Source organism: Acanthaster planci, linkage group LG13 (genome assembly GCF_054643075.1).
Source record: "Acanthaster planci isolate LZ-2023a linkage group LG13, COTS_SCS, whole genome shotgun sequence".
Taxonomy (NCBI): Eukaryota; Metazoa; Echinodermata; class Asteroidea; order Valvatida; family Acanthasteridae; genus Acanthaster; species Acanthaster planci.
Window position 1 is genome coordinate 4,368,996 of NC_141789.1, and position 12,066 is coordinate 4,381,061.

At 39.7% G+C, this 12,066-nt stretch overlaps 2 protein-coding genes across 4 annotated transcripts in view; one reads left to right on the forward strand and one right to left on the reverse strand.

Moving 5' to 3' along the window:
• LOC110981265 (uncharacterized) overlaps positions 1–6,001 on the reverse strand; it is a 28,688-nt gene extending 22,687 nt beyond the window's left edge. The window contains exon 1 of one of the 3 annotated variants that reach the window (XM_087144790.1): positions 5,734–6,001. In XM_087144790.1, coding sequence (XP_087000916.1) covers positions 5,734–5,765 — 32 coding nt within the window. In that variant the 5' untranslated portion in view covers positions 5,766–6,001. The remainder of the gene's footprint in view (positions 1–5,733) is intronic. The other 2 variants (XM_022238683.2, XM_022238682.2) reach the window with 2 other exon arrangements.
• A 3,525-nt stretch (positions 6,002–9,526) lies between these two features.
• LOC110981283 (jumonji domain-containing protein 1C-like) overlaps positions 9,527–12,066 on the forward strand; it is a 137,720-nt gene continuing 135,180 nt past the window's right edge. Inside the window, exon 1 of the mRNA XM_022238744.2 lies at positions 9,527–9,826. Coding sequence (XP_022094436.2) covers positions 9,662–9,826 — 165 coding nt within the window. The 5' untranslated portion in view covers positions 9,527–9,661. The remainder of the gene's footprint in view (positions 9,827–12,066) is intronic.

A 12,066-nucleotide genomic window follows, 5' to 3' on the forward strand; every position in this document is an offset into this window, starting at 1 on the left:
CGCCTTGGGGCACTATGCATCCCCAGGGGGGTTCAAAACGTCATATCCTACACCACAGCAGTCAAGAATTGTTACATATTTAAACACTTAATCTTAAACAAGAACATTACACATGCATCCTTTGGTTCAAGAAAATGAATGCCCTTTGTTAATGGGAGACTTTGAAATGCTTGGTGGCAGCAAACATACACTTGTAATGGTCCTTTTTACCAGTTCTGAGCATGCGCATGTAGTTCTGAGCATGCGCAATACTGTAAAACAAAAACAGTACGTCTGCTGCCACCAGCATCTCCAAGTCTTCCATAGCACACATTCCAATACAAACAATGTCCAAAACAATATGGAACTCAAATGGAAAAATAATGTCAGAAAAATGTAGTCATTTGTACGGCAAAGGTCAGACGTGTTTAAATGTCATATATTCAAAGGTCAACCATTATTGAAACATTCATGCCAAGCATTCGTTGATCCTCAGTCCTGACAGCTAAGAAGCAATTGATTACAGCATAGTCATTACAAAATCCCCTGGATGCCAATAATCTCAAATATTTCAGCAACATCACATGATGTTTACTTTATACACCCATGGAATTCATATCGCAGAACTTAATACTTGATAATATATGTCTACAACATCACTACACATCTGAAAAACACCAGCATACAGAACACAACTACTTTAAGTACTACATTTATGCATGCTTTCAACTCAGATGTAATGCATTCCTTTAGGAAAGTTCTTTGGGGCAAGTGCTCCTGTGACAGGAGTCAACAAGGTACCTTGATATGTCAGAATTCAGGGAAGTTGTTCAAACTGCTTAGTTCATGTGAACTGGAATTGGGGCTAGCAATTAGGGATGACACATTCACTGCATCCTGGCGGCAGGTCAGAAATCTCAGAATAACATGTCACTCACAACTATAAAATGTACATCTCAAATCATTGATTTCTACAAGGACTTCATCCTGTATGTTATTAACATAAACATACGGTGTACATGTTATCAAAGCACAAACAATAAGAAATACAACCAAGAACCAACAGTGTAGCAGTAGTCAGGCAGCCCTTGCGAATGGCAGTACATGATTTAATTAAACATAATAAAGGACAGTATACAACATTTTATTGCAAGATCAATTCCTACATCCACACCGTACATGTACCTACAGGTACATGTACATGTAGACAGTATTTTCATTAACAGTGAAAGGTTGGGCTTTACAGTTCTTTACAGGCTTTACATTCCTCACAAAAACTACAAATCATTTCCTGTACTGATCACTTCATTCTTTGTAGTTTACACAAAAGCCCTGGCATGTACATGTACCATTGCTGAAAGAATTAAAAGTGCATGAACATATAAAAGTACACGTATGTGTAAGCTACAGGTACATATACATGTGTATGCATCTATCCTGTGTTTGATTTAAAAATCTGGGTGAACATTTTGATCTTTTCTTTGCTTCTCATTACCATGTTCAATTTTCTAGATTTAGATGTCAAAAACTTTCTATCTGCATGGTATATGCCCACGTACTTGCACAATGCAAATGTAGCTGTGGTGGTTTAATTTGACCTTCACAACAACTGACCCCAACACCAAGCAAACAACAATAATGCCCACGCATTTCCACCCACTGTAAACTGAAAGGAACCTTTATTCTATTACTGTACCCCCCCACAGACAGGTGCAGCACCATTATTTTGCTACGCACAATTCACAGCATCAGGTGTGCAGAAAAGCAATTTTATTCAAAAACCAGACAACTGTCCATGCGAGAAAAGGACAATCAGCTAAATGAACAGTATTTAGTACCATCCTGAATGTTTGAAACTGTGCGAAAGAACATTCTCTGGTGCTATCAAATGCCCTGTTTTTATTACCTGTAGTTTGTCCTTGCTTTATATGGTTATGTGTCAGAATTACACTGTAGGTTCCAGGTATGCAACTGTTGATGTCAGGAAAGAGTTCCAAATATGGGACCAGACATAGTTTCATCTATGCTTGCAAATGACCTGCCATTTCCAAGCAAAGGTTTGAAACTGCTGTCCAGTCCCAAAGAATTTCGTAAAATGAAAACCCTCGTTGCTCTTTGAGTCCATATTTCCACTGTGCCAAATGTTGTGAAGGAAATATGAACATTTATAGTCATGGTTCAAGATAAATGAAACAAATAAGGGATTGTGAATTTCTCTTTAGCAAAAACTGCTTGCCCAAAATTATCTTTGCCTGTACTCAGGACAGGTGGACAGGCGGCTAGATGAAACATTGGGACCAGATGCACGTAAACAACTTTGCAAATTACTTGGTAACTTCTCAAAAAATGAAAGAGAGACGCTTCCAAAGGTTCTCATGGAAAACTCTTGACCATAAGAACAAGGCTAAAAAGGAATGGAAAGGTGGATTTTCAAGTACATGTATTTTTGTATGTGTATTTCAGTGCACAGCAGGTGATGCTGAATGCTACACGTACCTGTACACCAACACATCATATCTACCAATACCATGGCTGGCTCAATGCAAAGAAAAAATTCCTACCGTACTTTTTAAAATTTCTGACAGGTACATGTATATCTTTAAATTAACCTTTTTTAATTTGACCTTTCATCAAGCTTGGTTTGGTTTCCCACTTCAGCTAAATGTCAGGTACAAATGTCTATGATTATCTAATAACCAATAAGATTTTCTCCACAGTCATACCACCAGATGCAGCAACTGCCCCTGTGGTACATGTAAGAAACTCCAAAATTTTGAAGCAGTGGTGAGCTTTGACAGTATTTTCATTTTCTTTTTCGTTTTTCAAATTTAAGGTTACAACTTGTTTCATTTTCAACATGTTTCTGACTGCATAATGAATGAAGATTCTCCATTTACTTCCATGACTGCAAAGGCTTATGTACATGTACAGTGCCTGATATGATGATACATTTTCAAGTGAAAACTAGTACTACCTGTATATCAGAGAGTTTATCAGACTGGCTTAATTTATTCACAAGACAGTTAAGACCTCAAATAGTATACACATGCATCTCCTTTGTTGGTTTTTGAGAAACAACTGATGTACACATTTTCACAAACAGGAAATTTTGTATACCAGTGTAACAGCCTCATTTTTCCGCTGTGCTCAGATTTCTGGAAGAATGCACCAGATACATGTAAATGAGCACATTGCCACAAGGTGCCCACTCATCCCGTGTGCTGTTTTTTCCACTCACACATGTACCCTTGGGGTCTGGTGGTGCATTTGAAGCAGTCTAGGGGTAAATACAAGGGATCGCATACACAAAGGAGACTGTATGGAAGGGTTGTTTGATCCACATATTCTACACATCACAGCCACACCACGGGCTGTATTTTTCTGTATTTCCTGTAAACGCAATGCATGCTAAATTACTTTGACAGAATGGCCACAACAGAGCAGGCACTTTTACAAATTACATTATTGAGCCAGATGATCACAAGTCAGTCTGCCCCTTGCCTGACTTTGGTCCTTGTCTGGGACCTAATGCTCCTCTCCGCTGATTCCGTTACCCCAGGAGGATATGACCCATTTCGCAGATACCGTTAGTTCTGCAGTATTGCCAAGTACATGTATCCTTCAAACCTGACACTATATAGACGCCATGCCTGTAATGAAATGTCCACAAAAACCACTTCAGTAGAGGCGCACGGACGTCCACACGAACTCCTACGTGCTGTGATTATATGATGTAGGAACTCAGCACAGCAATAAATTGAACCACTGTGGGGTTACATGTACATCAAATGGGCCTGAAATTTCACTACTTACGTGCTATGAATATCTCCAACACTGTACCAAAAAGGTTTCAGTTACTTTTATCATGTTGCAGCACAAAAAGGTGGAAAACATGCAAATCCCTATATAAAGTGAATAAAGAGTGGCCCCTTTGCCCAGACATGAGTGCAATAAATGGAACGACCTCCAACCCCAAGACTAGGTCTAACCTACAGTACCTCTCACAATGCCACCACTAACAGGTCGGGGACCAAACCAAAATCTAGCGATGACACTAGACTATGCAAACACTGTTGGATTGTGCAACGATGACATAATTTTTGAGCTTCGGTAGCCTAAGCTGCCTGACCGCAAAAGGTGTTCGGCATTATGCCATTGGGTTTGAGCTTGAAAACATGCTTCGAAAAAATTTGATATTTTGCTATTGTAGATATCAGACCGCCGATATATCAATATCGGCAATTATAATCGACGGAACTTACTTCCAGAAGTGTAAGGTTTACACAAACCTCACAGATGGTCATGTACAAACTCCCATAAACACATTTTTGCTTTGTTTATTGTGCCGACTTACTCTTCCATCACAGCTGTTTGTGCAACCAAATTTCATACAAGCCTTCTTAAAGTTCTTGGAAAAGTTAGATGTCAGATGGGGAGGTTTATTCACCAAATGAAAGCTGAGCTGTGACTGGTCATTCCAACGGAAGCAAATTGGACCAATCACAGCTCAGCTTTTATCTGTGGTGACAGGAAAACCAAACGAAAAGATAGGAGCTCTGTTGCGATTGGTCAAGCTATCACACAGCCGACAGTTATTGAGAGTTCATGTTGCTGATTTTCTGTAATGTGGATGGGCAAAATGCCCAAGAGTTTCACAATTTTAATGAGGATATATGGTGAATGAACTTCCTCATCTGACATCTAACTTCACGAAAAAGGCATGTATGAAATACAAACCCACGAGATAGCCATGTACAAACTCCCGTAAACATATTTTTCCTTACCCGATTGCCCGGGTACAGCTGTCTGGATGCATCAACAATTACCAGAACGATGAGAACAGAATTGTGTGTGTCCCTTTGAAATAAACTTGAAGAGGATGAGAAATAAACTTGAAGAGGATGAGAAATAACTCTGATGCTAGTCCAACCGTATGCATTAATTCACCATAATGGACAACGCAGGTGACATTAATTTAATGCCGTAGAGTTTTCTATAATAACTACATGTCGTTTGTGGAACTCCTCGACCAGTTTTTGAAGAGACTTGTAACACACTCAAAATGGATGGCAAAGTGGAAATGGGGCAAGTGGGGATGGGGCGAGGTGGAGATGGGACGATGTTGGGATGGGGCGACATGGAAATGGGGCGAATGTAAACCTTTTCATCATACTTTACACCCAAAACTTGATGTAAACAGACATAATAAATGGTACTAACACAAATTTCAGTTCTTTTACAACACCACTGCTTTTTAAAATGTAGAATTTGATGTACAAAAAGGGCTGAAATCATTGATTGAAAACAAATACTTTTACACGCTTTCAGATATAAAATTTTGAGGTGACATTTCACTGGACTCCCTACTCCATGGTCATGGTAGAAGCAGCCAGAACATACGGTAACGATACTCCCAGAACTGTGAAGCACACTCAGTTCTGAAAGTACATGTAGGCCTAACACTAGCCTCACGAGTGTGGCACGGACTCTCACTCCCACTCCATCCTTAGCCACACATCCGTATACGCAATTTGCGTGTGGAGTGAGAGTCTGTGCCACACTAGTGGGGCTAGCCTAACGTGGGGCTAGCCTAACATTACGCTTGGAGTTGGACAATGGTACTACATGTACAATGTAGTTTACCGTTCCTGTTTTAGCCTGCGTCGAAATTTCACACAATCATCAATGTTTTGTACGGGAGGCTACATCATACTGTACATGTACAATCTACACATAGGCCTAGGCCCTACTTACACAACCAAGCGAGATATCAGATAGGAAACCATTCTTGGAGACTGCAGTGCCAGGCAAGGGTTTATTTAAATGTCCTCTTCAAGAAAAAAGCAGCATTAAGAGCCGATTGCATGGGCAAACTTTTTCAAATCAAAGCAGTTAACTGAACATCGCTACAATATCAGCTGAGATCCGCAGCCATCTTCAAACTTCTGACCGTTAACGCTACGCTGTCTCTAGCTAGACCTGTACCGTGCGTTCAGAAGTATGTGTGTGTTTCACGTCGTTATTTTGATCAAAGATTGTATAGCGCCGCGCTAGACAATCTTTGATTTTGATTGCGTGCTCCCGTCCGGTACGTACGGAAGCGTATTGCTACCAACGCGAAAAAAATATTTTGGCTCTTGTAAACGACACTGTTACCTTGTTTAAACGAGATATCTACATGTATGTCGTTTAGATGTGATAGCTGTGTCGTTTAAACGAGACAACTGTGTCGTTTAAACAAGCTAACTATGTATAACTATGTCGTTTCAACGAGATTATATGTCGTTTAAACGAGATAAAATATTTTTGCATTGGCAGCATAACGCTTCCGTAGGTATGCAACTCATCCTGTACTCCAGCAGCCGACTCCGGACAATCGTGCTGGATAGCGCCACCAACTGTCACACTTTCCCATTCTAATAAAACTTCGTCAAAAGAGGGCATAGTTTTATCACCCTAGAGACGTACGGACCGCGGACATACGTGATTACAGGAATCCGCAGATAAAAACCAAGATTTGTAGAATCTGGGAAAAACTTTTATGAAAGTTTAAAGGGATTTTACGCACGTGTAAAGTCAGGTTTGACTTTATGGCTAAACGAACTTCCCAGACCAAAAGGAAATTTCACCGACACAAACAGCCTCTTTTTTTGGGGGGGGGACTTCATGCTTTGTTGTTGTTGTTGTTGTTGCTTTTCGTTTTAGAAAACTTGTTTAAACAACTCGGTATGTTTTCACTGAAGATGAGAAATGGCTAGGCATATTGTCCCAAACGTATACTTCATACCAGCAGGAATTACTTCAGTGAGTGGTATGTGCGCAACTATGATTTTGCTGAAGCGTTAAAGTAAAGGGGCACAACAAAAACTGTTTTAATGTCACTGCTACTGGAATATGTAGTCTGCCCAAACGCTCCTACTCCCCTTCTATTCTCTTGATGCCTAGGGGAAGAAGTACGAATGTTTATTAATTCATTAGTTATTTATTCAGCTACATCTATCATATAAAAACAATATGGTAGAAATTGTGTTGGTTCCGTGCACAAAAAACATTCAGAACAACAACGTAAAGGCAGTTAAGATTATACCGAGTACGTTAAACATTAAGCTAAAAAAGCGTAAACAAAAAAATTAATCATTTGGCACAGAAAAGCTAACAAAAAAAGACAACCCCCAACCCCCCAAAACAAAAACAATTAATTAACAAAAAATTATCCGCAGGGATGGAATCACAATGTCCTCGATACGCTAATGCTTGTAGCTGAGCAACATGTATAATGTTAAAACGCGTGCATTTACATTCTTTAACTGTAGTTGGTGTTATTTATTACTTGAGTCTGGAGGGCTGCAACCTGTATGAGAGCTGTCGGATAGGTCCAGTAGTTTGAAAGAAAAAAATGTTAAAATACCTTTCAACTGGAAAATGCAAACTGTCGATTCACTGTGGATCCTGTGGAAACTAAAGACAATTTATCATTTTCTCCGCTTTAACTTAAGAAGTTCAAAATGTAACAGCATGTACATGTGAAAAAATGCTTTGAAATTGAATAAAAAAGAAACACTGGACACAATAAGCCGAGCGAAAGTGGGAGTGATAATAGATGCACGTTGTCGTCTGCATGCCTTGGTGCCGTATTGCATTTTATTTTGTCCACGGAGGTTAACGGCACTGAATGTTCACACACGTACAGTGTACATGTACATGTACACTGCACGTACATGTACATTACATGTACGTGTACATAAATGCACACGTTAGGTGAAGTGCATGTCTGTTAGGGACCGTCTTTGTAACTTCCCCTAAAGGCCAATCCTTTTGTGACGGGTGAAATATTCAAATGCCGTTTATGTTTGTTGGAATCAATTTATTTACAGGACAAGAAGACATGCAAGAAGATTCAATCGGCTTCCTTCTGACCAAACCAAGAGGCAATCGCAGAAATAAATGAAAAACACAATACACATAAAACGCAAAACACGGTAATAATTAGGTTGGCTATGGCGTTCGGACGCACTTTTTGCAAACCAATGGCTTTCACTGCATTTATATTCATGATGAGTTTTAGGGACAAAAGAACTCACAAATCCAGACAGGAATTAACGAGAAACAAGTGAAACATAAACCAAAAGACTAAACCAAGGAAGTCATATTCTTTAGCATTATTTAGTAACAAGTACACTATCAACATCTACAAAAGAAATGTTGTTGTATTGCAAAATTATTCACAATAAGAGTACCCTGTAATCAAGGCATACTAAAGCTGTTTCTCAACAGACAGATTTTTCTTTATTGTCTGTTTTAAAGTTGGATTCCTTAGCTTGCTTAAAATACTAAGTGTGGAAATTATTTTCGAAGCTACCAATGGCATTAAATAATGTCGCTTGAAAATTAAAAAAAATGTTTCACTGGCTTGGAAAATGAAGGAGGCCGAGTAAACCCGAAATCTTACACATTTTCAAGCAGTTAAGTGGGTTAATACGATGTTTCGTGTGAAATGTTTCACCCACTTCAAAATGTTCACTTAATGTCACAATGTTTCTTGTGACCGGATGATTTGTGATTGTCAGTCAAATGGCAATGACAAAACCGAAACGAACAATGACAACAAGGGCGAAGGGGGCGACGACTCCCGACGTGCGAATTCAGACCTCATCACCCTGGAGATCCTCCAAGGGGCGAGGGTTATAGTTGCTTGCACGCGTTCATCTCGGCTGTTGTTTCAAACCAAGAGGCAATCGCAGAAGTAAATACTAGAGCTTAGAGAAATTACATTTATTGGCGCACCCAGGGTGTCCAAAATTTTCTAGTTCTAGTTTGAAAAGGAAGATACGACATGCATCTACATGTTAAACCAGTAGATCTGATATAGCTAAGGCACCACGAGCTATTCTTAGGGTAAATTCCAGTCAAAGCCCCCCCCACGACAAATCCTTGGTGAACCTCCGCGTTGAAGTTGTTCAGGATCAAGGATGAACGGATAGAACCAGAATTCAAAGTGCTAGCAGTGGAAGGAGATCTGCCCGCGAAGAGTCAAATTCTTAATAACCTTTTGAGAGTTGAGTCAATTTCATAAGCATTTCCTTGTATCAAACAATTGTCACAATTTCCAGTGCATTATAGGTAAAAGTGTTTAATTCTGTTTACACGCTCCGATCGACATTTATTAACAGGAAGAAAATGCGATTTCTTTTGACTGGACGAACGACCTGCAGGCGGAGGAACCGTTTCCCACATTTACTGTACACGGAGAACCTTTCGCGTAATTGTCTGTCGCAGGAGCACCAAAAAAGCTCTTTCCACGTGGAAAACGTATCGATCCATTTCAGCAGGAAACTTAGAAAATCATGTGTGTATGTCACATGTCAGTATCCAAACGTACTTGCTAGACGAATGAAATGATAATCTGACATGATGACATCATCAAGCGCGCAAAACTTGAATCGACAATGTACTACTTTCCTCGACAGAACAGGGAGCTTTTCAAAACAGAAGTTTGTGCACCTTCACCTTTTGACCTCTGTAGGGCCAAATCTCATTGAGTTAATATTCATGCGCACTACTACTACATGGAAACTCCTGCAGGCATCCTGCGCTTGTTGAGCACTGTCTGTAACGAGATTACCCCCAGAATTTCGCCGATTTTCGCCATTTTTGCTCAGAAATGTGAGGTGACCACTGCAGCATGGGAATAGAGTATCGCGAGGAACTTGTTGGCAAGCGATTCCTCTGCGTCAACGGCCCGGGCAAGTTAAAATTGGGCAAAATTTCCGAGTGGTGTTGGCGAGCTGGAGTGATACGCGCCGTTCTGGATAACGGTAACACGGATGCCAGTAATGAAGAATGCACGGTAAGTGGGGAATCGCACACGTTCGACGTTTAACCCTTGTCTTTGTTGCTTAAAATCTCACTGTCTCCCCTCGAGTGTACCATGACAGCCCGTCAGAAATATACTGCAATCAATTTACATCACTTTTGTTAAAATGTTTTGGTGATTTTTCACTGCAGTCGTAGTTTTTTTGGCTGATCATTAAAAGGGACGAAGAGCCGGACTTGCCGGCTTTCTCAGGTTTTTGCGGCATCCACGCGGCGCTGCGGCCTGCATGCCATCTCGGCGTGTGGCCGTTGTGGTCATTATGACCGTGATCAGTGATTTGGCTGGACCTCAGATATGTCAGAAACGAAGTAAATTGGTATTCCTTTCATTGACGTGAAAAAAATGTCCAGTATTCTTTAGTACAGACTTGCCTGAACTATACTGATAATTTATGTACCTGATGGTCTTATGTTAATCATTTTTGTACCCATTAAAAAAATTCTGTTTAAATTGAGTGGTGGAATAAAACTTAAACAATGGCACATTTCTAAATTTCTCTTTCTGGGAAAGAGTTCCATACACGAGCATCACATATTTTTACCTGTAGTAGTATGTCAGCCATTAGAGAGCAGCAACGTCCCAGAGTCACGGTTGAGCAGGGAAAATATTGAAACGCTTTGCCTATACTGAGTAGAAAATACATGTTTTTACTTTTGGCTTTTTCAAATGAGTCTGATAGGGTTCGCGCGCAGGGTGTAAAGTGATGTCCATGTATGGAATATTCAAATTTTTTTAAAACTACATGTAGGCCGTATGAATGTGTGTTTATTTCCTTCAAGTCAGTATCAAACAGTCACGTGTCTCAAGATTTTTGTTTGATAATGGTATAAGGAAGATGCGGTTGCATGTGTGTAGCATAGTTTTCTTCCTGTCACTATTTTTAGTGGGAAAATCAAAGTAAAATCTGGCCTGCTGCCATTCACTAGATTAGAGGGAAGTGGTGATCACTTTAAATTTCCAGTGATAAATACAAGACCACCATTTCAACCCATCCTCAAAAGTGCAGTGCACTTTTGAAGTAACAAACTTTACAATATAACTGTGATGAGCCTCAGTGGCATTTTGTTGAATTACCCCCTTTACATGACAGGGCTTTGTCAACTTGTATTAATTTGAGATAATGGGATCTTGACGATAGTATGTCTGTATTTTTTATTTCAAATTGTTGATAAGGTGTGCTCACAATTTTTTACTTGATCTCTGCACATGTTTTGAATGGAAACTTTCTGGCATTGCTTTAGTTGGTTTTAGTCTGTGCAACATTTTTGATGAACTCATCAAAAGTGTTACACAGACTGAAACATGCTTCAGTTCTCTTTGTTACAACAGTAAACCATATTTGTCTTATTACATGGCAGTGACCAGAGGGATATCTTGCTCCTCTTATGAGGAGCCCAGTAGTCTGCTGGCCCTGAAAGTAAATTGCTAGCTGTTACTTCAGGGTCTGTCACGTGCACAGTAGGGACGCTTTTCAGACAGTAATGAAATCTGCCAACAAAGTCCGACCATTCTTGGCAGTTGGTACTAGGGACAGTAGGGTTAGGGTGAGGTACAAGTACATGTATACATGTTGATAATCAAAATGTTTTTTGTATCAGTTCAGGGGAATAGATGGGATTTATTGCTTGCCAGTACAGCATCAAATTACCCTGTCAGAATGAAAGAAAATAGTAAATATACATGTACCTGTGATTTTGAAATGTTCAACATGTTTAACACTGTAAGAAAACAAATAATTTAAGGGTGGCAAAACATGTTCTTTCAAAGATTACCATCTAACTCCGAAGACTAATGGCTTTTCAGTTGCAAAGGAAAACCACAGATTGGATGACACAGTTGATATTGACAATTTAATCATTGGCCAGAGTCATTTATTATACAAAAAGAGACTACTGTCTTATAATGTGCAGGAAACAGCTGTGAGCATCATTTGACCACGTAAAAAAAAAAATTCTGCAAAGCTCTAAATCTGGTGTTGCTTTTCACCGCAATCAGTTGTCAGCTGAGTTTCACGCTTAAAATGTGTTGCATGTAGTGCATGAATACTGAAGATTTGGAATTTAATCAAATCGAATGATTTGGTCCATGTTTGTATGTGTATGCACCTGATGTACATTCTTCACATGGACACTGAAAGAACCATATCATACAGCATCTATACATGAATCCATTTTTCTCAAAACAGGATCGCATTTACATGAAACTCCCACCAT